Source organism: Mastigoproctus giganteus, chromosome 1 (genome assembly GCF_048544385.1).
Source record: "Mastigoproctus giganteus isolate SK-2022 chromosome 1, ASM4854438v1, whole genome shotgun sequence".
NCBI lineage: Eukaryota > Metazoa > Arthropoda > Arachnida > Uropygi > Thelyphonidae > Mastigoproctus > Mastigoproctus giganteus.
In genome coordinates this window covers 261,338,117-261,365,049 of record NC_143575.1, presented here as the reverse complement: position 1 = coordinate 261,365,049, position 26,933 = coordinate 261,338,117, and the positions used below count along the sequence as shown (strand labels likewise).

At 39.0% G+C, this 26,933-nt stretch overlaps 1 protein-coding gene across 1 annotated transcript in view; it reads left to right on the top strand.

Moving 5' to 3' along the window:
- Positions 1-26,933, top strand: part of LOC150091859 (glypican-6-like) — a 162,069-nt gene that overhangs the window by 99,325 nt on the left and 35,811 nt on the right. Inside the window, exons 2-4 of the mRNA XM_090385944.1 lie at positions 17,364-17,522; positions 22,581-22,783; positions 22,883-23,071. Of these exons, the coding sequence (XP_090242070.1) occupies positions 17,364-17,522; positions 22,581-22,783; positions 22,883-23,071 (551 nt within the window). The remainder of the gene's footprint in view (positions 1-17,363; positions 17,523-22,580; positions 22,784-22,882; positions 23,072-26,933) is intronic.

Genomic DNA, 26,933 nt, shown 5'->3' with positions numbered 1-26,933 from the left:
GATACAAAGGTGGACAGGGTAGTTAATGACAGTAATCAAGATATGCTGCTGAACAAGATCCAGAAATATTAGGCAGTTGGGTTGAGAAGCGTCAGTTGAAGTTTGAAAAATGCAAGGTACAGTACTTCATATAAGTAGGAGCAATCCCAGGTTAACGTACCAACCGTATGGTACTACACTCAGGGTATATTCCTCTCATATTAGAGCCATCTAACAACCAGCTCATCTGCCCATGTGTTCACCAGTAGATTTAACTGTTTTTCTGGTGGGGGGAAACTCTAGTTTCCGGGGTAAAAAATCTTGTTTCATGCCTGATTCTAACCAACTCTGCCAAGTAATCAGCCCATAAAAGTTCGATGTGGCATTAAATTTGTGGTCATTGTCTTTCTGTTCGTATGTAACAACTCGACTTCTAGGGAACGGATATCCATAAAATTTTATATTTCAGACTTATCAAAATTTGTGGAGTCTCAGATTTCTTGGGGATTGCACCAATAGAAAGTTGGCATTTTTTAAAAATAAAATTTTGAAATAATTGAGATAATGAAAGTATGTTTTAGATGTTTGGACATTACACTATATATATATATAAAGCATTGCAACAAATTTACGCTTATGTTCCTTTACCCCTCGGAAAGGATTGGGATTAATTCTGATTCAATTCACCTCTCCAACCCCCAGAAATCTGGGTTAATTTCGGATGTCGAAGATTATTAAAGAAGGAAAAGTCAGATCAGTGTCAATTTCTTTACTTGGTTTCTGAAGAGGTTTTAGTTCCTCATGTTTTGTTGGTTTCTGGGGAGGTTATCTATTTCCACTTTCCCCTCTTGAGTTCCCCGGTTAAGAAGCATTACGATAAATTAATAAATATCCAGCTTATTAAAATTGCCTGAACAGCAGCTGCGATCATTTTCAGAATGTTGTGAACCTTTGGATCAAATTTCATGTTTTGTCTATCGACAAAACATGAAATTTACTCAAACTGTGGGTAAACCCCCCTCCCCACTCCGGGGCAAGGGACGTTACCCATTTGAAATATTCACCATATTTTAAGCATTTTATAAAAAGGTTATAGTGACTTGTTTAACTCTCTGTAATCATTTAATGTATAACATACGATTTGGATCCAGTTTCTGCGTTACACCCCCATAATATTTAGATATTTGCTCCCATTACGTGCGCTCAAGGAACAGTTCGAGGTTAGTTGGAAGTTCCAGACGAATGGCATACCACCCACATTTCTCTTTTTGTTTCTCAGCTCACCTCTCCCAGTCCGATGCCCTCCCCTGCGGTGCTCTGTTTATGTCCTCGTATGGCGTTGCACACACGCCGGATTTGTGGGAGGGACGGAAGGAGTGGTGGCAAGCCACAAAGGAAAGTTTTGACACGACCTTCATCGGAGTTGTGTGTAGTTTCCGTACTGAATTTATCGGCTTGCTGCCCACGTGCATTCGCTTCTTTAACCATTTCGATGAAACGGAAGACAGCTGTGCCTATAATAAATATCCAGCTTATTAAAATTGCCTGTTCGCGCGCAGAATAGAGCCTCGCTAATTTTGAAAGATTGCTGGCATTCATATCATCACTGTCTCCAAGAGCGGTTTTTAATGGGCATGGGTTGGTGACGGTGGATGTGTGGAGGAAGCAGTTGATATGCAAGCCTCTTGCGGCTATTTCGTGTCTACTGTTGGAATGTTTTATGTTCAAGTATCAGCTTGTGCAATCTGCTTCTCTGAACTTGGATAACTCGGCCGTAGAAAAGACAAACGTCTTCTTTCGTACGAAGAGTTGTACGTGCGGTGATGACGAATATCCACTCGATATTACTGTATGACAAAGTAGTCCAGTGAATACTTTGTTTGCAGGGTAGCGTCAAATTTAAGTATCAGCTTTTATTTCTTAAAAAAAAAAAAAAAAAATTGCCGCATCACGCTGCTTTTCATTTGATTACAAATTCATTTCATTACAGATCAAACAGCATAGTACATTGAACTTCTAAATAAATAAAATAAATGATCTTTATTGATACCATGAAATAAGACCCATAAATTCCTCCCATCAGCGACGAGATTCGAACTCAGGTCTTTTCCATCTGGTGTGGGGAGGACGGCGATTCTATGAACTGCGCTACACACGAGGGTTTTTTTTTTTTTTTAAGTATCTTTGGATGTAAAATCTTGTAACTGTCATTTTTTTATTTATTTATTTCTGGCAAGCCTTAATAGTTCACAGTCCAGGACTTGCATAGCTCATAGAATTTGCGTTGGAAGCAGTCTATCCAATCTGATTCCACTGGGGCGATTCTTCCAGAAACAAATACTCAAAAATTTCACTTGGAGATTAATCCTATTAACATCTTCTTTGAGAGCAGAATTCTTCTCCCATATGTCAGGTATCCTACAAATGGAAAGTAATTGGACCATGCGGGGTGGGAGGTTCTTTGCTCTTGAAGTAGGTGAAATTTACCCATCATCCGCTCAAGGAACCAGGATTCTGTTGTGAACATTCTCTTCACTGTAGTTTGAGCGGCTGATTAACATATTTCAGTCCCGAAGGATATATGACTGTGCTCAAGGTGTTGATATTAAATCACAAATATGGTTCTCGGCGACCAGATTTGTGATGCACAGGTAGGAAGGAAGACAGACTGAGTATTAGTTGTACCCTGGTGTGGGATTGAAAACAGTACTGTCTCACAGCCGACATAGAGGTGTGAGGCTTATCTTATTAACAGAATTCCTGTCTTTTACTTGAATGTCATTTCTCTTCTTGATAGTCATATATGTACAATTTTAATTTCACTTCAATATCAGCAAGATGTTGGAATTTCATTGGCATTTTTTTCAGCATCAGCTTTAGATTAATATTGATTAAGGGATGTGAAGGATTTTACATCAGTATTCATACAATTTTGCTACCCATGAGAGCAAGTTGAGAGGTGGGTATCTTGGTCGCAATATATTTTAAATAATCTTTATAATTATTCTAGTTATGTCAAAAATCTTTTTCAAAAATTACAAATAACGCATTGAGAGATAAAGGGATCGGTGGTTTCTCTTTGGAGTCTGTTTATTGATTTCTGGATGTCAAACTGAGTATCAATCAAGTCGGTGATTGCATTTTGGCTATCGCGTTATGCCAGAGGACATCTATTTAAAAAATAGTGGTTCGTTATTGTGGAGATAATTACCTGCTCGAGAATATTCAGGAAAACGCATCGCACAGAAATTGTTCGGAAATCCTTCGCCAATTTAGGATTCTTATTTTTGGATGGATGCCAGTTTAACAGTTATTATTCCAGCTATAGGGGACTTCTCCAGATTTGAAAATGGTTCGAAAGTGTGACTTCTAAGATCCGTAGGTTTTTTTTTTTTTTTTTTCATGAAGGGTCTTCGAGTGATAAAAGTTTTTTCTGTTTGTCATAGAGTCGATGGATTTGGTATGGTGTATTAGGTTTTGCTGAATAAATCTTGTAAAGAATATCCTTTCAGTAGTATTTTCGTTTCTAACATAATTCTTAAGGGCATCATCTTCTTCGACCAAACTCCGGTCTTAAATCCCACACAAAGTAGGTAGTTGGCCAGATGCAAATCTTATCATAGAATTCGAAAGATTGATGCTGCTACAGTACTTGTAGTAAATTGTCCAGTTAGAGTAAGCCAGGGTAGTAAGCAATTGGGTCAGGTCTGATTCACGCATCAACGATTCAAATTCTCCTCTCTCTCTCTCTCTCTCTCTCTCTCTCTCTCTCTCTCTCTCTCTCTTGCATCCACATACTTGGAGACCTGTATATTTAGGTCGTCGGCAATGATTCAGGGGAATATTTGAGTCCAGTGCGCTGCTTTCGAAAGTATTACTTCCATCTTGGGTTAGTGTGACCAAGTTTTTATTTTGTTCAAGTATGTTTGTTTATTTTAATTTGTATAATAGAGTAGACTGGAATTATTCTTGTTGGCGGTCTGCGAGTCTTGGAAGACTTGTAGAAGTGTGTTCAGCACAGGACAATCTCGCCAATCTCATCAACAAACTTTCGTTTAACAGAAATAAAGTACAGTAGCAAACAATAAACGACAGGACGTCTACTCTTGTCATTAGCTTTAAGTTAAATTTTCTTTGTTGTTAAAATTTTAACAGGTATGCACAGCACGTGCAGGTGGCGCTGTGTGCCATAGTCGATTCGGATAATCGACATCCTTTTCTGTTTTTACTTTATTTTAAATAGCAGCAGCCACAAAAGAAACAAAAGAAAATCGCTGCTGTGTCGAAAGCAACCATCTCAAAAGTACACAATGAGGGATAAATGAATGGAGAATGCAGCTCTAAAATGAAAAATACAGCAAAAGGTCAGTATGCGAAGTACGAAGCCGCAGGAATTTTAAACAAATTGTGCGCTCGAATGGAAGTTCCACTGAGCAGCAAATGACTTGAAAGATTCGCGAAAGTCCCATTTCCAGCCGAAATGTGTGGCGAGAGTTAATCTCGGATTTGTTAGTCGTGTGCCCATACGAAATCCATCTTTTTCTGTAAAAAAAGCGAAAAATTCGACTGGAGTTGTATCCCAACGCCTCGGAGCTCCCGGGCTTGCCTGCTAGCCCCATTAAGTGTCTCAGATAGAGAGTGGACTCTGGCCTGCCTCATCGTGGCCAAGGTTGGGAGTCAGGGGACACCAGTTCACCTGTCCGTATGGACTAAGTCCGCTCATACTGTTAGAAGGTGGTATATTTACTGGCCTCCAGTAAATATTTTTCTGTCACTTCTGACCAAAAATTTCAATGAAATCTTTCAAGACGACAATCCAACTATCCACTGGAAAAATTGCATCTGAATGATTCGAGGAACATTCTCAAGATTTCTAACGTCTACTCTGGTCATTTGATTCTTCAGATCTCAATCCAGTTCAGAATGGTATTTTTTGGAAAAGGCAATTCGGCTGCGTAGTTCTCTGCTTAGTACAGTGCAGCAGCTGACAAATATCGTGATGGAAGAATGGCTAAATCTTGTGTTAGATTCTCTCAGACACCTAGTAGGCGGGCTGTAATTCGAACATAAACTCTTGCCTTCCAGTAGTCTGGATGTATGTTATTTAACATATCCATTGATTACTGAAGTTGTCTCAGGTCTAAAAACTTGCTCAGAAGTATATACTGTACTTTGTTAAACAGACGAGTGCATTTCAACCTGAAGAGGCTGAAAGTTCTGTAGTCAGTTTTCTGGATGAAAAACCTGAGTTTCTTGGGGAAACAAGTAATGCCTGAGACCGACTAACTCGGATACGTTGTGAAAAATACCCATAAAAATTCCTCCCATCATCGATGGGACTCGAACTCTAGTCTTTTTCATCCGGCGTTGGGAGGAAGGCGATTCTACCAACTGTGCTACCCAGGAGAGGTCGGATCGTCAGGAACACACATTAATATTTTCTGGATAGCGACTGAATCTATTTTCGGAATTTGTAAGCACTAGTTGCCCCTTCGAAGAGATAGTGCTTGTATTTCTTTCTGTTCGTAATTTTTTAACCTCAACTTTGTTTAGGTTGCAGCAAAGGAATTTACTGTGCAGAATATCGCAAATACCCAGAACATTAGTAGGTGACGTCCATCCCTAGAACTAAAAGTGTGCGCACACCGAACAAAGCAAGAAAATAAATAAATAAATGAATAGAAAGGATCGCGAATGGCAGATATCCGGAAAATCCAGCATTTTACGTATTCTCCGTGCCATCTGCAGTTTCCGACTTGTCTTCTGTCCTCCGTGCACGGCACAGCCGAGGTAATCTTACGGGTCGCTGGCAAATGTAAGCGATGCTTTACGCTTGTGTGGAGTCAGGAGTGGAGCTGTAATCGAACCTCTCTCTCTCTCTCTCGTTCCTTTCTCTCGTTTTTATTGGCAAGAATGAAAAGTAGAGATAAAGTTCCTGTTGGATCTTCCCCTTCCTGTGATCGCCAGATATTCGTAGGATTTTGTTTTTCAGACGAAAATTGCATTTCCAGTTTTTGACTTACGCGTGCGTTTGTTTATGTGGGCAGATTCGGAAATACATTTCACGGTGTTCTGTAATCTGCCGTGGAACAGTGGATTTATGGACTCTTACAGAGACTGGATGTCTCCAGGTCGTCTCGAATGAAGTCGTCAGTAAATCTCTAAATAATTGACGATACTATTACAGGAGGTTTTGGGGGTGGGTGGGAGAACTTTCCTATGGGGGGTTTCCTTATTGTTTACAAGCCCAGCGGCGACTTGGCCACCCGTATTTTGCAAAATACCTTAATCCTTTTCTCCACCCCCGATCTCTCCTTCCTGACACTGAGCTATTTAAGCAATCCCCGTTCTTATCCCTCCCCCCATATAAGCTCTCCTGTTCTGTGCAACAGAATATCGAGCCACTTGGCGAATTGTTGCGTTGGGTGTGTTGGAGCATTTTCGTACTCGACTGCCCATCCTACCTTCACTGTGATTGATGAGGTCATCTGTTGGTCGCCATAGCGCCAGCAGGGCGGTGTCTTTGTGTTTCTTTCCGCCTGTTTATTAAAGGTTAGACTAGCAGCAGCAGTCGACCTCCCCTTGGGGCTGGTCTCCGAGGGAGTATTGGGAGATGACTGTCTTCCCACGATTTTCCACATCCTTCCTTTGCAACGCATTCCTGGACCTGTTTAGATAGGTTTCTAGTTTCTAGCCCAACTATTCAGACTTAGATTTGTCCTCTTTTCTTCGAGTCGCTGTTGAAGGGAGATTGGGGGGCGGGGGAGGGAGAAGGGAAGTTAGACTTGTCCGAGGAAATCGGATGCCACAATTGTAAACTATGCATCGGATACAGAGGGAGAGACTCCCTTTCGCCTTGATCTTTTTTTTTTCTTCTGTTCATTTGCGGAAGTTTAACGGCCTGTATTCAAGAAAAAAGTAAGGATGAGGTGACAAAAAAGGTATTTACTTAATTCAGATGGGAGTCGGCGGCTATGGAAGGTCGAGTGTACGCTGAACTACTTAAAAAAAAAAAAAAAAAAAAAAAAAGAAAAAGTGGTTTTATAAAATTTTATGTATAGAGATAAGATCTGGCAAACAGAACTCTGATTGGGTAAGAATATGTTCATCATATAAAAACAGATCTTGGTACTCGTTGGGAATTTCGTTTTCGATAAGTAAATTTGCTTTTTCTTTTTGAATTTCTACATAAGTGTGCTTTATACGCTTACCGCTTTCTTTACAGTTTACTATAGTATGATAAACTATCACGATTTAAACTTTTAACAGAACTGATCGAATTAAAGTAGATTGCATGATTAAGCGCAGATTTTCAGGGCAAAAATAGGTCGACTTATATGCTGATATATACGGTCCACATCGACTTTCTCGTGCCTTCCGTACATTGCAACATCACTTCAGGTAGCCACGGGTGTTCATTAGATTTTAACCGTTGAGGGGCGGAGTTTTTCTCCCTTCTCACTAATCTCCTAATGGATCTTTGTTCCCGTCTGCCACCTACGGTCATCATTAGAGCAATGTCTGAAGGATGGTGTTTCCCTTCTAACGATTCACCTCCATGAGTCACATTCCGTGGATGCTTTATCGTGTATGTGTCATTGGTTAGCACATTGTAGATGCAAAAGTAATCGGCTTGTTTTAGCCCCCTTCCGATGATGGCTTTACCAATTATAGTGTGCAGTGCGTGTGGAATCTGCCGCTTCCCGGCCTTTAACCTCACCTTGTTGTCTCACTTAGCGATACAAAGAAAAGCGAATTTGGGACGTGGTGGCCGGATGCCTGGACCACGCCAAACCTGTTATAAATTAGGCATAATATGAAAAACATTTGCTGTGGTTTTATAGGAAGGAATTTTGTTACCTCAAAATCCGGTGTTTAAATAAACATTCTGGGTTATTTGCAGTCTCTTCCAACTTCATTTTCTCAGCAAGTGGCGTAGAACTAATTGATAATCTTCCAGCACACCAACTGTTACGACAGTCGTTATTTGATTGTGTAAATAGTAGCATGAAACGTTTGTCATTTCCTTTTTTTTTTTTTTTTTTAATTATTTTCCGCCTCAGTTGAGTTGCATAAGTGAGTTTCCGTAGTTTCTCTTGTTTGCATTAATTTCTTTTGGGCAAGGTGGCAATCATTGAAGAATCCAATTTAAGCGTCAAGTGTCTATTTCACTTTGATTTCCGCGGGAGTTCTGTTGGCAACGAGCCAAATTGTGTTTTTTTTTTTTTTTTTGGTACGTTTCGATGGTCGTGTTATTATCAGCAACTTCATAGGAAAATAATGAAATGAAATTTTCATCACGTTGAACTCTGAAATAAGGATGAAGATCTTTATCTCCCCCCCCGTTGCATTCATTGCTTTCCACGCTTGTCACCCTTGGAAAATGTTTGAAAATTAATGGGTCATTTATTAATGAGTGATTTATTATGTTTTGCCAAATTAATTTTTTCTTTTATTCTGAAAATTAAAATTTAATGTTCAATTAATTCAAAATCCGGTAAAACCTGATTAGGATTAACGAAAAGGTTAGTGCAATTGCATCATGTATTTTTCGTGCCAATAAAATGGCATCGTTTTTATCATATCCCATATTGCGAATACTTTCACGAGTTGCTTGGTATTGCACTACCTCGAATAAGTAACTCTTCACCAATGTAGAAGCGTTACTTACTCATGGGTACCACCACCCAGGCAGCCGGTTCAAAGCTATTTGGCTTATCATGGTGGGTGGGTAGGTATCCTGGTGTTGTAATAGTGACAACTCAGTTATGAAGTATAATCCCACAATATGAGTTTGATTTGATAGTTGTTGGCGCATCGGCTTCTGTGGCCATATTGCACCTCCCAAGGTTTTTGCAGTACTTTGATCCAAGCCCGAGGCGGGAATCGAACCCGCGACCTTTGGGTTGCCGGGCAGGTACTTTACCCACTCGGCTAGCCCGGTTGGCCCACAATATGAGAGACGCCAGATGGTATATAACAGTTTAAACTGAGAGTTTAGTGGGCTATAGCCCTACCAAACTCTTTCAGTTTGACCTGATTAGGCTTAATTCATCTTTGTAGCTTACTCTAAGAGTGCACAGGACACCGCTAGGCCTAAGCGTGTCGACAAATTTTATCAGACTAATTGGAATAAATAAATGCATTGCTCACTAATAATTTACAGGCTATACATATAATGATAGACAGACTATTTCAACAGTAGTTGAATTTCTCAAATCCGGCTCTGTATTACCGGCACCACCCTAGAATAAGTTAATTTAATTCTAGTTGGTTATTCGCCCAAGTTGAGCGTCAGTGTTAATTGTGCAGAGTGGAGATTTCATCTCTGAGCCATAACTTTTACCACACGGGAACATTTATTTAAAACGTCATTGGATTGTGTACTGCGGGAGTCAGCAAATGGTCGGCACAAATCCGATTTTGAACAATTTCAGTGCATAGAATTAAAAATTATAATTTTATGGAGAACAATTCTAAAAATCTCTAATTTAAAAGATTTGTCCGTTCATCCGTCCGCGTGTTATAAGATCGGTCATCATTAGAGATCAGCTTGAGGCTTTTATGCATCTACTAATAATACGGTTTTATAATAAAATATTGTAATAATTCTACAACCAGCGTGTTTTATTTTAAGTAAAGAAATAAAGTTGCTAGAAGTCGATCTCAAGGTCTTGTTTAATTTTGAAGTAGCTCATACGATGGAACAGGTTTCCACACTAAGTTATTGTGGGCGTGGCCCATTGTATTTGCCAAATTCTTTACCGTCAATAACAAAATTATGTGACGTCAATGTCAGCAATGAAAACATAACTAATTGTATTTCTGTATTCAGCTTGTCTTTAAAAAATAAATTATTTTTAGCACAGCAAAATTATCTCTTGCATACTTTTTTACTGATTTTGGCAAAAGTAAAGTAAACCTACCAGTGTGATTGATAGTATATTATAAATTTCAAATCTTTTAAAATGAATTATAGATTTTACTGAAGTATAATTTGAGAATTCGATACCAGGGTGTGGTCATTTTATGAATTCCTGAAAATATTCAACATTTTAAATGTGTGCTGGAATGGCAAGCAAAGAGCCGAATAATTTTTTTTTTTCAATTTTCGAAGTCTGCTCTTGAAATAAACTTCCGATAAAACAGTGATTACTGACCATAATAAGATCTCTTAAGCCATCATCATTCCTCTCTTTCTCTTCCATAAATTTGAATTTATTGAAGGGTTCAGCCCATTTTTCTAACTGTTCACCTGTAATTTTTTACATATCAAATATTTCATCTTTAAATGATATTTCTTCACCCTGAATTCGTGATCAGTTAATTTTACAAGCATTCAAAAAATAAAATTTTTCTTCAATGTGTAATTTAGGCATTCCGATCGTTGAGAGTGTTCGAGCGTAGAATTTTGCGAAACAAGATGTACATCAACGTAAAAGATGTTGATGGATCCTGGAGGAGCAGAACGAACCATGAACTTGACCATCCTATTCAGGGTGTGGACATTGCCAGATTTGTGAAGAGCCAGAGACTTGCCTGGTTGGGACATAAAATAAATAAATTTTCTGTTTATACCCCGGGATGACCACACTGTCAGAGGAGTTACTCCCAGTCACTCAAGGCACGTGTAGTTATGCACCGTCGCGTATGACCACTCGGCTACGGCGTTTATGAGAATGGATGATATCAGAACAACTAAGAGTATAATGAAATGGAAAACTATTGGGAGAAGGGAGAGAGGAAGACCACGAAAGAGATGGATGGATGACGTAGAAAAGAACTTAATATCATGAGAATAAGAAGTTGGAGAAGTTTGACTTATGGAAAGGCTTAGTGGTGGAACATTGTCAAGAAGGTTAAGACCAACACTGGGTTATAACGCCAGAAGAGGAAGAAGAATTTTTCGAAACTTTCAGTTTTTAGTGATTGCTTATTGGATATGCCAAACACACTATCCACAACATGGAATACCCTTCAAACGTTTTTTTCAATAAATTTCGACAGCTTTTCTTTATTATTATTAGTCCACAGGAGGATGGTCAGCAGGATGACACAGTGGTTGCACTCAAAATCTGCATTACGATGACTGACTTCTATAAAGAATGCAAGAGAAGGAAAGGAAGGAAATAAATATCTAGCTGATATCCTTATTTTCTTGGAATCAGCACTAGAATTACGAATGCCTTTTATAAAGACGTATTTGGTATTTTGAGATTGGAAATGAATTCCTCTAAATGGAGGCAGTAATTGTGCTCTAACCACTCGGCGGGTTCAGACTTAAAATAAATTTTCTGTTTATACGCCTAGACGGTCAGATTAGGTCAAAGAAATTTACAAGACATACAGAATACAAGAACAGTTCCGTATTTAGCAGTTAAGTGGCTAGAACCACGGTCAAGTGGTTAGTATGTAACATAGTATGATCACTTCCTTGGTATCAGGCAAGTACTGCGCTTTCCTGGCGCTTCTTACTCGATCTGATCATGGGAAGATACGTGATCTTTTCGATTTTCGGGTGTAATTTTTTAGAGCACGTTTAGTAGGAACCATAATTTAGTAAAAAAAAAGTGGGGGGGGGGTGTGCACTGTGTGTGTGTGTGTGTGTGTGTGTGTCTCGAAAGCAACCATACCAAAAAAGTGCACAGTGCATAAAAGTGTCGTGCGAACCTCAGGAAGCCATCCATCCATTAAAGGATCCATAATGGATTCTTTCATGACTAAACGCAATATCCGTCGTGTATAAATTGTATCAGAACATTTTTAGAGGTATTCAGAAGATTTCCAGCATCTTCCCTGGCCACCTAATTCTCCAGGTCTGAATGCAATTGAGAATTCCTGGAATATGTTGGAAAAGTCAGTCGGCTTCAGCTGCTGTACTGCAGTCTATCGACTACAATACAGCAGCTCACAAATATCCTGATGGAAGAATGATCCAATCTGCAGCCAGACACCTAGTGGAATCCACGACACGACGTGTGTGGGTTGCAATTCGAGCAGAAGGTGGCCTTCTTAGATATTGAATAAAGGTTTCTAATTTTTTGGCCAGTGTTCCTCTTCTGGTATTATGTTCAGTACTTTTTTTTTTTATTTTACCTATATAAGCGTTTATGGCTGAAGCTATATCAATACATAAAAAATAATTGGATGTTATTCTTCTAATTTCGATGGTTGGCGAAAAGTTCAGACTGTTCTTACGTTGAACCACTAGTCGGTAAACACTGACGTCCACCTTATTTTACACATGGGGATAGATTTGTCGACCCGGAGACAAAATAACCTTGTTAGGTGATCTTTAACACTTCGTTTTGAACACGTGGCCTTTCTCTGGAGAGTTTTACTTGTGGCAATCCATTTAAGGAAGGGAACGCGAAATAGCTTTACGGAATAAGAAGTCAGTGAGCGAAGATGACATGCTATCTGAATTTCAAGAGGGTCTTTTGTAACACTCCAAAATTGCGTCCACAATTTTTTTTTTTCTGCCTTTTTTGTACGTTTGCATGTGCAACGCATATGTTATGGAACCGCATTAAAATGAAATGACAGGAAAACGGGCCACACTGCCACTTATATGAGTGCTGTGGCATTTTCCTACGACTGCGTTTCTTATTACCGAAGATTTGCTTTATTGCCTACTGGAGCCGAAATGCGTGTTATTACCATAAATCGTAATGCAGCGGGCCCAACCTTCCTGTTTGCTTGCAGCAAGTAATTGTGACGTCACCGTTGTTAGTGTTGCCGTGCCTTGACATCGAAGAGATAGGTCGCACGTGTCGAGCGACACACTACACTACTCGGAATACAATTTGTAGACTGGAGTACGAATTTTTCCACGCTCACCTGACAGATAATTTAGCACGCGACCACTTCTCCTGTAGCATCCAGAGAAATAAATTGAACATCCTTTCTCCTTCGCCGTTTGCTTGTTACACGCTCCTATAAATAAAGTATGAACCTCCCGAACGAATACATAACAGGTAATATCAGAAGTAATCATGCATACTGTTTTCTTTCGCGTGAGGACTGAATTTTTCAAAAAAGAGAATCCATAACCGTGGATGTTCCACCTATTGGAATCTGTTGCCGGGAACGCCGTTCCGCCCCTTCAAATTTCGATAAACAATCGTAGGACGCACTGAACAGCAGCGAAATTAATTGCTCTCCTGTAAAAGGAAATGCTGGGTTTTTTTTTAAGTAGGGAATTTTGGGGTGGAAAAAACTCATTTACAAAAACAGTTTTGTTGAATTGGGAGTGAAATGGAAAGAAGACAAATGTTGCATCCTAATTTCAAAAGGATCTCGTAAGAAAATATCTCAGCGTGAAATATGGATGTTCTCGTTTTTGTGTGAGCAGAGACTTTTTTTTTATTTTATCTCTGCTAAATATATCTCTTCTCGCTACGTGGATGGAACCAAGTGAAGGTGTATGCTTACCCCCAGAGGCAGTCGCTCCACACTTCTATTTATTTATGCTTGACAGCCTTCGCGGTAGTACAGTGGCTACGACACGTTTCCTTGTAGGCAAAAAGGTTAAATTGTATCGTCGTCTTGTTGTTTACTGGCTTATCCTAAGTAATCAGCCTAAATCTATTATTGACAATGTTATTTTTGGGAGAATAAGCCAAATAGAAACATTTCAGGAAAAAAAGTAATAAACTTAATAAAAAAAAGTTAAGGTACGCATGCGTTAGCAAATAGTTATATATATTAACGAAAATAATTTTAACGAAATATACAAAACATTGGATAAACAGAAACTCTCCCCAACTCCTTTTGTTTTATTATATATGGATTTATTTTAATATATATATATATATATATATATATATAAGAAACAATAATTGCCAAATTTCTATTGCTTCGATTTTAATGAAATTGAGCAGGGCTCAATCGAAAAAATATGAGATTTCATGAAAATCTTTCCAATGAGAGTCGAATTATTACATGCAGACCGACGGACGGACGGACGAATATATAATAATTTCCTGATTACTGTCGGTTCGATTTAATAAAAATTCAGGGTTAAAAGCCTCTGTCTATGGGAAAACTTACAAACTAAGTGCAATTGTACCATGCTTATACGTAATAAGTTAATCGAAGTTGTAATGGCATCGTTTTATTACATCTAATATTGTAAATGCCTTCACAACGAGTTGCCTCACCGGTTATACTTTGAAATAAGTAGCACCTTCCCAATAGAGAAAACTATTGTTACTTATTCTCAGTGGATACCACCACTCATTCCATTTCAGGGCTATTTGGCCCTTCATCTGTGGGTGTGTAGGTACCCGGTGGTATAATTGAGTACCTACCCACTAAACACCATTTTTGTATCTAAACACCTTTGGCATCTCTCGTATTGTGGAGTTATTTTCGCAACTGGATTGTCAACCATTATACCATCGGCTACCTACTTACCCACCCACCGATGAAGGGCCAAATATCGCTGAAACGGCCGTCTGGGTGGGAATGTAATCAAACAATGTCATAATAATTAACTTCAGTTAATCTAAAAGATATTTCTTGGCAAAATGCTTAAGAGTATGGCTTCTTTCTCATCGATGAGTGGGCAGGTACCCTGTTGTTGCAATAGTGACAACCCAGTTATGAATTATAACTCCACAATATGAGAGATCACACCATCAAGCATCTCTCATATTGTGGAGTTATAATTCATAAATGGGTTGTCACTATTGCAACAACAAGGTACCTGCCCGCCTACCAATGAGAAGACAGTGAGCTTTGAAACGGTGCCGTCTGGGGTGGGGATCTTGGTGGGGCCCTCGTTACCGCGAATAGTTAAAAACAGTCTTCCCTAATGGTGAAGCATTGCCTGTTCGGGGGTTTTATGAGTGGTTTAGTTCAGTGAGTGTGACGAGTGACTGTACCGTACAATTTTTCAAATTGTGCTCTCTGGATGGTGGATTCCCCGAGAATCAATAACATTAGTCTTCTCCATAAGTGAAGCGTTATTTATTCGAGGTAGTGCAATACTATGACAACTCGTTGTGGAGGTATTCACAATATGAGATACTGTATAATTAAAAACGATGCATTAAAACTACCCATGCAGAAAAATTCCAACTTCGATTAACTTACTACGTATAGAGATGATGCATTTGCAGTAATTTATGTCAATAGGTTCCATTTTAATGAAATTTCTGATGGCTCGCTAAATGTTTCTGGAGGTGGTAAATATAAAATTTTATGAATATCCATCCATTAGGAGCCAAGTAGCCTAAATAGAGCTTCTTTGCTCAATCACTGACGTATTGGGCAAACTGATTGAAACCGAAGAATTCTCGAGAAAGTTCTGCAACGAGATATTACAAATTACCTTCGTTAAAATCGGATTTCCGATTTTGGGAGCGAAATGAAGAATGCGGTATGTCGTCCTTCGACATAAGTTTCCGTTCGACGCGTCCGATAACGGGTAAGGCGACCATAGCACAATTACCTGGTAATTTACGACCCCCGTTTTACTGCTCACCTTGATGTTTTATTCGCCGTGGATGAAGTTTTACTGGCAGCTCGCACCGTCGTTAAAAAGAGATCAATATTATGTGTGTGACATGTCGTAAAAGTTGGAATCACGGCTCTGAGCACGTTGTTAGGGTAGGCCCACTGGGTCCTGCCCGCCTCGTGCACGTTCCGCAAGTCTCCGCATCATTGTGTAGTTTATTGCCGACAAGGTAAGTAGTTTCAGCTCCGGACGACTGACTTCGACCTTCGGATTACTGTATTTGCTGTTAGCTGAACCACACTATGGACTTTGGATTGATGTCTTTGAACAGAGGTTGCGGTCGACTTTTTTATTTGTCGAAGGAAATCCAGCGCGTGTTGGTTGACAGCCCTTACAAATATTCTACTGTAAACTACCGATGCTGAAACAAATGTTAAATCAATGGTTTTTTGTTTATTTGTTTTTTTAACAAATACAAAATCGATGGAAAAATCCAAAACCATTTCATTGGAAACATTTAATACATAAAAAAACGGACTGTACTACCAAAAGGACAGATGTGCCGTGTAAGAGATCCTTATTCCTTTTCTTGGTACGTGTAGTTAGAACTCCTGTAGGATGAGTGGGATTTGATGAACATACAGAAGGCTTCTAATCTTTTCTCCTGTTTAATTTGTTTTTGCATTAAGGTTTAAGATCTAAAAATTTGCCCTTGTGTATAAGTACAGTTGGTAAAATCACAGTTCCCCTAAACCTGGTGAAAAAGACTTGAGTTCGAGTCCCGTCAATGACGCGAAGAAGTTTAATGGGCCTTTTTTCACAATGGTCGAGTTAGTATGTCTCAAGGTGAGGGTAGCATGGTTTTTCGTCTAGCAAACGGGCAACTCGACCACAGAATACACATAATTTACTAAAAGAGTATACTGTCACTTCATAGCCTCAGAGCATGCCAATATGTCCGAGGACAAGTGTTCTGTGTTCCGTTTCTAATAAAGGATTCAATTAGACCAGAATCTAAGCCTTACGTTAAAAACTGTTTATGTTCTACTTGTATATTTACTTTTTTTTTTGCACTTCGTTTATTGGATTAACCCTAAACTTGAGTTGCCTTAACTGAAACTGCCCAGGTCTCAGCAACAAGTTCAGAGTTGTCTCCTGGGCTGAATGAAATCGAATTCGTTTGGTGTTTCCGCCCGCGTCGAATTCTTCAAAGGCTTTTCTTGGTTCTTAGTGTCCAGTGCTGTTCTCTGACCACCTGTACATGGAGTCACCTGTGTTTAGAGTACCTGTGATTTATAGACAGCCATTCCAATCTTGCGGATGGAATGCATCCCACCGAGTATATCTCCCCTACGGCTATACGAGGGGAAGAATCGACGCTCCTCGTCCATGCTCCGACGCCCTTCGGGAGTGATCTTTATCAACATACCTGCACGTGCTTTTTCTTTCCACTTTGTCGCCGGCTGTAATGTTAAGAACCGCTCCTCGACCCACGTATCCTGCTGGCTACTTCCCGCTTTGGCGTCGACTCCCGCGTTCTCTGCTCAAAGGGAAAATTCGTTTCTCTCATCGTAAGTTCACCAGGTCTCCTCCTCCTTTTCCCCCTCTTCGAATGAATATTGTAGACCATTGGGAAATATTTTCTCCTTTGGACTCGTAGTGTTCGAGCTCAACTGTTTGCATTTTATATCGCCATATGCCAAAAAAACTTATTACTCAACTCCTTACCAATTTTTTTTTTTTTAAGAAAAAATATAAAACGAAACACTTCCTATTATTCTTGAATTTGCAGGGTTTGTTTTTGTTTATGCATTTTCTGTTGCGTTGGAATTGTATCAGTACAGTTTTTCATTTTGATAAATACAAATCCTTTAAACTGCAGTGCTAATTAACTCTTTTTGTAATCCAATTTTGTTTTTAGGTGAACATCTGCGGATTTGTGAGCGTGGCCTTACGTGTTGCACCAAAGAAATGGAACATAAGCTGAGTACCCACAGCAGGGCGGAATTCGATCGTCTCTTACAGAACACCATTGCCGATGTCAAGAACATGTTCGATGCTCAGTCGCAGAGATTCGACGGTAGGTGGCGCTTTTGAACTCCATCATAAACCAACTGCCAGTGTTGCTTTTTTAGACATTTCGTAATTTTGAAATGTTCCTTGTGTGCGTGAGTGTGTGTGTTATTGAATTCCAGAAGTCGATATCAGTTCCCCTTTCCCATTAAATTGTCAGCTGTCGAAGTGTCGCGCTACCTCTGACCTCGGTGATTGACATTTCCTGTACTCTGTTCTATTAGCATTTAGCACCCCCTTCAGTAAATACGGGAGCGAGATGAAAGGTTTCTAGCTGATAAACTGTCCTTCCCCTGCTTAGTGTTAAAAGCTACTTGAATCTACAGATCAAAGGTTGAAGCGTTGGAGAAGCGAACTTGTCGCATCTGCTCACAGGACTGACAGACCGCTTTACCGTGCTTCTTGCCCTCTTTGAACGCCCGATCTGGGTCGTATAAGTTGGGTCACTGCTAGCAACTTATCTGAAAGCAATTACACCTAAGAATTTCCGATAAAAACGCCCAATTTGTCGCCGAGTATCACCCTAAGGCGGCATGAACCAGTTTCTCCACAGTTAAGAGTAGTCGGTAGATATCTGGCTGTCTCAAGTGGGTAGAAGTCGTTTGTTGGCTTCTCTTTTGGAGTTGGCATTTGTGTGGACTTCTGTAGATTCTTGCCACTTCTCTGGTCATGAAAATCAGACATTGGCAATCAGTTGCAGTTTACGGATTTGATCGATTTTTCTGTGACCATCCAATTCAACCATTAGTGGAACGTGCACCCTCGCGCTAGCAGGCTGGTTATGATTGCCGTTTTTCCACATGGCATTGAAAAGACCTGGGTTCGAATTTCGCCAAAGCAAAAGTACGTGGGCTGTTCAAACGATCATAATTTTTTTTCACAACATACCTTTATTTGTCATCCATATTTTGATAACCCTTCTCGAAGCAGCCCGCATTTGATGAAATGAACTCACTCCCTCCGACCTTTCTACCATTCATCAAAAACGTGGTTGACGCCATTTTTTGACATGCGTTTGAGAATTGCCCCCGATGTTTTACAGCTTCTTCTAACGACTGGTAACATTTTTTGCAGCCTCATTTGGAGCCCTGACCTGTTCAAGGTCAGGGCTGCAAATGAGAAACGCATTTTACATTAATGTCGATGACCGTATGACCAGTGTGAGGTCTCACATTGTCATGATGCACCATCAATCCACCCACCTGCGTGGAGTTGTGGTCGTTTGCGACGAATGTGGTCCCGCAATGTGTGCATCGTTGCATAAACGTTTCCTTCTAAATGAATCATCGAAAATTATTTCAAAACAATCACAGGTGGTCATTTCCGTTTGGATTTGGATATCGCCGCCTGCCCTTTTGGAGAAGTCTGAGTTCGATTCGCACGGATGATGGGGGTATTTTTAAAAGTCCTCTTTATTCGAGGGTGTTCCGATCTCAGCAGAGGGAACCGAATTCCCCGTGAATTATTTCAGGTTTTTCATCCTACATAATATACAAATCATTCCTTGAACACACGAACAACAACAACAACAACAAAAAAAAGTTATATGAACAGCAAGATTGGTACTGTTGATAGTAATTTGAAATTTTTTTCAATTGGTTATACCGCCTCCGCGGTAGTGTAGTGGTTATAATCACCATCCTTCACACCATGTGGAAAAGCCCCGCGTTTGAATTCCACCAGAACATTCTATGGCCGAGTTACTTGGTCTCAGGCGAGAGGGTAGCATGGTTTTTTCTCCCGTGAACTGTTTTTTTTTTACAACAAAAGAGGGAAACTGACCAGAAAATGCTACACTCTATAACTAACAGTTGGACGTATGAGCTGCTTGTCCAGGTAACCCGGAATTGAAATGGGTCAATAAATCCTGAATCAGCTAAAGGCGTAACCGTAGCCATCGTGGTTAGCACAGTTGGTAGGATTGCCGTTCTCCCCACACCGGGTGGAAAAGACCCGGGTCCGAGCCCAGTCGATGATGGGACCAATTTTTATGTGCCTTTTTCGCAACGTGGCTGAGTTAGTCGATCTCGGGCAGCATGGGTTTTTCTCCCGGAAACTAGTTTTTCATCCAGCAAACAGAAAATCGATCTCAGAACACTTGCAATTTACAAGAGCAATATGACCTTAGTCGCTGATGCCCCTAAAATCCTACTCCAACAATAACTCTACCTCATTGGACTCGTGCTGTACACGAAAGACTGGACCGTATTTTTCCACTGTTCCAAGATTGGTAATTGTGGATTGATTGCTATTTACCCAACTACTTATTTGTTCAAAAGCGATCAGTTCCTTTTTTTTTTTTTTTTGTAAATATTAAAAGGTTCGTTCTGCAAACAGCTTTGCCGCCTTCAGTTCATTCATTAATCTTGAAATGAATCCTTATTGTTTTGCTATCATCGACAGACTGACAAGTGGGTATTAATGTAATCTTAAGAAATTATTTCCTGTGATTCTTTGAACTGATATGTTTTTCACCACCTCTTCATCTTTGTTTTTTTGTGGTGTTGCTTGCATGTTCCGCGATGCTTTGACGTAACCCTACACCGTGTCTTCAACCGAAGGTAACCTTGCAGAGAAAGATTAATCAACACAAAGCCACTGGAGAACGCTTTAAATTCATCAAAGGTTAAGAAGTTTTCCGATAGTGTTCGTTGTTTGAAATAAGAGACGAAGCGTTAAGCTTGACAAATTATCCAGTAGGAAGATATCGGTCTGTAATTTCTGTCAAGTAGCTGTGGACGTTGGTGATGAAGATAGATGGTCCGGAGGGGGGTGAAGTTTCATTGCGTTTCGATGCATTGAATTTTTAGAAGCGGTGGAGGGGGTCTTATTTTTTATTTTGTCATAGCGCTGTCCCTTTTTATATGCGTTATCGGAGACTCTTTCAAACGTCTTACTTGGCTTTTCTGCGTCCTGTGTTTTTTTTTTTTTTTTTCCATTATTATTATTATTAATAATTCGATCCTTCTGAAGTCTTCTTTTCCAAGAAAGAATGGATTGGCTAAGGTTTCATCTCTTGGGTATAATAAATCTTTCTAAAATATTCTTGGCGTGGAAGAAGGGATGGAGAGAAACTGTTGCTTATAAAGCGTCACAAATTTATCTTCAGGAGAACTTCCTGCTGAAATATGTACGAGAGTTTTACTCTTACCGCATCTACAATATTTATAGGATGCTGCCAACAAGGTCAGGGCAATGTGATAGTTCTCTCGAAATTTATTTCAGATAAGTCTTTGAGGGCCTTCTGACAGTAGTCGTATAACGTAGAGGAGGTTTTTTGTTTCGAATTTCATTTCCGGGGAAATTGTTACCAGTTACATTAAACGTTGTGTGTAATTCAAGACTCATCTGAATTGTAAGTTTTTTTACCGTTTTTTTTAATTTCATTTTACTTCAGTGCAGTTGTTTGGTGGCCTTCAGATGTCGCTGCTGTATGCAGGGATATAATTACATGCCTGTGTAAAAGGCTGAAATAAATATCTTGCATTTTTTTTTTTTTAAATGCATGTTAGTTCACGTATTCTTACCCTTTACTTGACCCTAATATATTAGAGGGGCAGAAAATTATGCCCTTGATCATTAAACTTTGTGTGTCAGTTGCAGTTATAATTAAAAGAAATGATTGTAGGAGATATCAGGTTCAACAGGGATGTTTGTTTATGGGCTTTACGGTGCAAGGGCAACAAGGCCATAATGCGCCTAAGTAAAATAGTTTTGTTCAGCAGCTAAAGTTTGCAGATGTTTTTTATTAACTTCGTTTCTTTGCATGAAGAAAAAAGAAAATAAATAATTTCCGGGTTTCTGTTAGTTCAATTTTAATGAAATTGTGGAAGGCTTGACAAATCGTTTTAAAACAGTGAAATATAAAATTTCATCAAAAGTCCATCTAGTGGAAATCAAGTTGTTATTGCATGCGGACGGACGAACAGACAAAGAAATAATAATTGTCATATTTTATTATTAATATCTGTTTATTTTTCTTTCGAGACACCTATAAACAACATATGGCTATAGGGTGAATATTTACAAACTTATTTATAAAATTTGAAATATCATAGAACATGCGAGGCGAGTAATCAAACTTTCCACTTGAGGCGCATCCAGTCTGTCTGTCAATAACTGTTCCAGAATTAAAATGTTTTGTGTGATGATTTGAATCCAAGATGTGATGTGATGTCTAGGTTAGCTTACAGGACTGCTCTTGAGATGGTAAACGGTTTCCTAGCAATCATATTTAGCCATCTCAAGAGCCAGTATTTCACGCCTGGGAAAGCTTTGATGCTGCTCTCATAGGCCAGTGACCAGATAATTGATGCATATAACGGAATTGGTGTAACACATTTCGGAATGGATTGGTTGGTGAAGGCTTCTGATGTCGACGAGTGCCTGTCTTGTGATCCAGAGTGCTACTTACGTCTTCTTTCTTACATATTCAATGGAGGTATGAAGGTTAATTCTTCATCCCACTTAAGCACGAGGTCGACATGTGAGGGAACCTTTTTTGGTACTGTGGTACCATTCACCAAAATTGTAATTTCGTTTTTCTTTTTTGTTGTCGAAGACCATTTGCGCAGATTTCTTTCATTTAGTTTCAGCTAGTGCAATCTATCTAAGAAAAAAATTTAAATGATCAAATTATAAAAAAGTTTAATCATAATCAATGAATTATTTACAATTTTGAGCGAAAAATGAAACAAGTGCCGCTGCGAAGAAGGTGGCGAACAAGATCCTCCCCCCCCCCCTCTTGCGTTACTCCTCTGGAGACACACGTTGCTGATTTGTAACTTGTCTTTCTTCGAGAGTATTGGTTCAAATGCAAAAATATAACATTTTATGAAAATCCCTCCACAGAAGTGGAGTTGTTACATGCGGACGGATGGACGGACATGGTGAAGACAATAGACGCATTATGCATACGTTAAAAAAAAAAACCTCAACGAATTTTAGTTATTGTTGAACTGTTTTAAAGCTGTGCTAATATAATTTTTATCACTTTCTGATATCAGTACGGAATTTAATTAATCAACATATGAATTCTGTACATTTTTTTTTTTTTCTTCCCCAGAATTTTTTCGCGAGTTGATGGAAATTTCAAAGAAGAGCTTCCACGAGTTGTTTGTCCGCACCTATGGTACTGTTTACGAAACTAACGCCTATATATTTAGTGCCATGTTTGACGATTTGGAAAAATATTACCGCACAGGTGGAGTAGACTTGACGGATGCCTTGGACAGTTTCTTCCACACTCTTTACAGGAAAATGTTCCAGGTAAGGTACTCTTATTCGTGGTCTAAATATTGTAGAAGTAATTAAAAACGTGAAGCAGGTGGTGGTGCTGAACTGACAACTCATTGTTTATCCAACTAGGTGCTCAATGGACAGTATGTTTTCGGAGAAAGATATCTCGACTGCATCAGCGAATACATGGACGAGATGAAGCCCTTTGGAGATGTTCCACAGAAAGTAATTATCGATGTAAAGAGGTCGTTTACGGCCACCAGGACCTTTGTTCAAGCACTAGCCGTGGGACACGACGTTGTCAGGAATGCCATGGAGGTAAATATATTTCCGTTTTACGTGCATCTAGATTAGGTTTGCAGAATAAACCACACCCCTAATAGTCGAACAGGTAGAGTAATTGCATTCACTTTGAGAAATTGTTTCCATCTTTGTTTTTATCATAGCATGTTATTTATTTATTTTCGATTGAATTGGATTAGTTGAATTCGGGGACATACCTCTAGCCCTCGGTACGTCCCTGATTCAGCCAACCTCTTGAAATCAAAATTTCGTTCTAAAAGCATTAACACATTTTTTTTCTCCTTTTCTCTCTTTAGAAAAATAGTCAATTGCATCACTTGATTCCTTTGACCAGAACTTCCCACACAAGCGGCGCTGTTCATAGCAAACATTTCCACCCCAACCAACTGCTGCACTACGAAAGTCACTAACCTTGTGACCCCTTTTCCTCCTCGCTTCTTAAAATATCGCAGTGGGCGTCATTGTGCCCTCATAGATAGACACTGTGGCACCTACGAAATACCGCCAGTTTAAAACGGACATGGTGACACTTTTAGAACCTTCCCTGGAGAGTTTCGAGCCATTTTTATTCTTCCTGTTTATAATTGTCTTGACAAGTGGCATCCAAGATTTGGACGCACGTTTACCCCTTAACGCGAGAATTTTTATTGAAATCGACTGTCAACTTTCATCCATTTGAAATGATGTCTTTATAGATGAAAATGCGTGGATATGGAGGATTATTGTTATTCCTATGTTTTAAATTCTAACTTTTGCAACCCTTACATCTTTTAACTGCCTTATCGGCACTTTTAGCCAGTTTGTGCTGGCTAGTGTTCATCCGCTCTCTGAGGTTTAGTAACATCAGAAAGTACATGGGCGATGATATAATTTCATTTAATAAACGCTTCTTTGGGGAGGGGATATTTGTTTTTAAAGTAGTGCAATACCAGAACTACTCGTTGAAAACCTGAAGTTGGTCCGAAGTAAAGGAGTCAAGACTATGTCGAAAGAGGTCTTCCTCTTTTAGAACGGCAGTGTTCGTTCTGTTTTATATCCTCTAATCCCCATTCGCCACCAATGTGAAAGAGACCCGAGTTGAGTCCCGTCTCAGAGGCTGGGACTTGTATACATCTAGTTTCTTTCTTTACAGCTTGGTTGAGGTAGTCAGCCTAACTAAATTGTGCGTTGATGGCTGCATATATATTTTTTCTTCTTTTTACTGGAAACTTAGATTTTCATCCCGCAAAACAAACGATCACAGAATATGCAGTTTACAAACCTGTGTTACATTTCATAAGATGGCCCATTGTGGAAATTGGAGAACAGTACTAAGATAAGATTGTCCTAATTTCTTTTTGATTTGATTGCGTATGTAATGCTCCTACATGTAATGTCTTCCTTTTCCATAAGTGCCAAATTCGTACACGAATCCAATTTACTCTCTTCAGCCCATATTTCATGATAATCTCCTATATTCGATTCTCCTCACGACATCGAGATCTGTGTAGTACCTCTCACTTGGTTTTCACTTCCTTTTCACCCTTTCCGATAAGGAAACATATTGTACAGATTGTCTGGGCACACTCCCTGTTCCTTGCAGCCGACAAGATTCAATCGGATTTTAATCTGAAGTGCCAATCAGGGAATGTTTCCTCTCCATTTGCTCCTTCCTGCGCGTTTCCCCTGCTGTCGCTTGTCACAGTGTGTCCTCTGTCTGCAAGGGTCATTACTGTAGGTTGTCACAGTCAGATTGTCGCGTTGATTGGAACCTGTTGACGGGGTAGGAGGAGGTGGGGTGGGTTATTACAGGGCAGAGTACATTCATCTTCGACAGAAAATAGTTCCTATACGTTTCAGAGTAATTTATCGATGTTCATTAAGTTGGTAGTGCAGCATCATATTCCTTAATGTCGTTTTTATAAGAATTGAGATTTTTTTTTTTTTTTTTTATGTGCACGTGTGTGAACTTTATATTCCGAAAAATTCTCTTTGGACATCAAGAGTTAGGTGTTAAAGTAAGGTTTAAAATTCAATCTGAGTATTTTAAGCGTATACCAAAAGAAATCTAGCGAAATTCTTCATTCCTAGAAAATTTTGCTTCCCCTTCCCCCTTAAAAAAAAAAAAAAAATGGTAGTCATTGAACTTATCATCGGCATCTGAATTTTCATCGTTTGGTAAGAAAATGACATGATTTTTCCCATAATGCACTTTATTGCATGTCAGACGTATTTAGAATGAAATAATTCGTCTGCTAGTTTAAACGCGAAAGGCTGCGAATGTCTCCAGTTGAACAGATGTCAGACGACGCGTCGAGAATAATTTTCTGTACTCGGTTTAAGTGAACCATCAGTATTAAATATGCATTTGCTATGCACTAGCAAGGCATTAATTTGCTTATAATTCGCCTTCAGCCAGTGACAATTGAATGAAAAGAGAAACATTTAAATAGACACACTTAATAAATTAGTACAAGGCTGAGGCCCGTTCCGGTTTGTAACCATGTCGCCATTTACTAATAACACGAACTGCTGATGTTAATTCATTTGGATTTGGTGTGTTTACTCCTGGAAGTTTTCCATCCTATTTTCTTCACTTATGGCACGCTGCTTGCAATGAGTTGATAAAATGCACATTTTATGAGAGAAGTTTAGTTTTGCCAAATTAATTAATGATTTAAATTTACCAATTTGTAGATGCAGAAATGTCGACAAGAAAAGACAACTTTTTTTTTTTTATAGGCGCTTCAGCATATATGCATAATGATCCTATTGTCCTTACAATGTTCGCGTGTAACAACTCGAATCCTCGCAGACAGATTTTCATGAAATTTTATATTTGGCCCTTTTTAAAAAGATTTGTCGAGTCGTTCCAAATTTCATTAAAATCGGATTGAAAGAAATTCGATAATTATTTATTTTCCGTTTGTCCGTCCTCATGTAATAACTCATGGATGAATTTTCATAAAATCGTATATTTGGGACTTTTAGAAAGATTTGTTGGGTCATCCCAAACTTATAAAAATCGGACCAATAGACCAATATTGCATATTATGTCTGTTGAAATGCGCTGGTTGAAGAAATTAATGGGCAACGGTATGAATTATTACTATTTGCTAACGTGCAGAAATGTAACGCGCAGCAGATATTAACTTTTTATATATATATATATATATATATATATATATATATATATATATATACATTAAAAATAAAAATGTTTTTTTCCTAAGACTTTCAGGCATGATCCTGTGGGGCTGGGTTGGGCATCCTCTGGCCCATAAACCAACTCCGGCCCGCCGTTTAGTGTATATATATATTTAAATTAATGTAATTTCTGACGTAAATTTAGAAAATACTCTGCTCATTGCTATGACAAATATAGATCCAGATATCGGATTCACTGATAAAAAATAAACAATATCAAATCTCTCATTAAATATTATAAAAATAAAATATTGGAATTGTGTTTGTATTTTTGCAATTTTATCTTGAATTTGTATTTTGTTTTTCTTATTAATAAAATTAACTGTAGTCATATGTATAAATATTAAAAAAATAAATAACATAAACCTGTTTATGACATTTTTGTTTTCATTATACACCATTTTAATAATCCTAAAAATCGTGTAAGAGTTAATGTTTATGATATCATTTTCGTTATATCGCCTGACAAGGAATTCTTAAAGGCCTCTTCAATCGGGTTTGCAGTTAGCCAATCTCTGGCTGAGGGAGTAAAGTTCCCCCCTTTAGTCTCTTCTCTTCTGTTTAGAAATGTCTTCGTACTTTGCTAACCTAAAACTGCCTCTTTTATCTTCTGACTGCAGTCGCTGCGACCCCAAATTAATCTTTTTTTTTTTATTTGGGGTTACATGCAAGGAGTGATTAATCGATATGT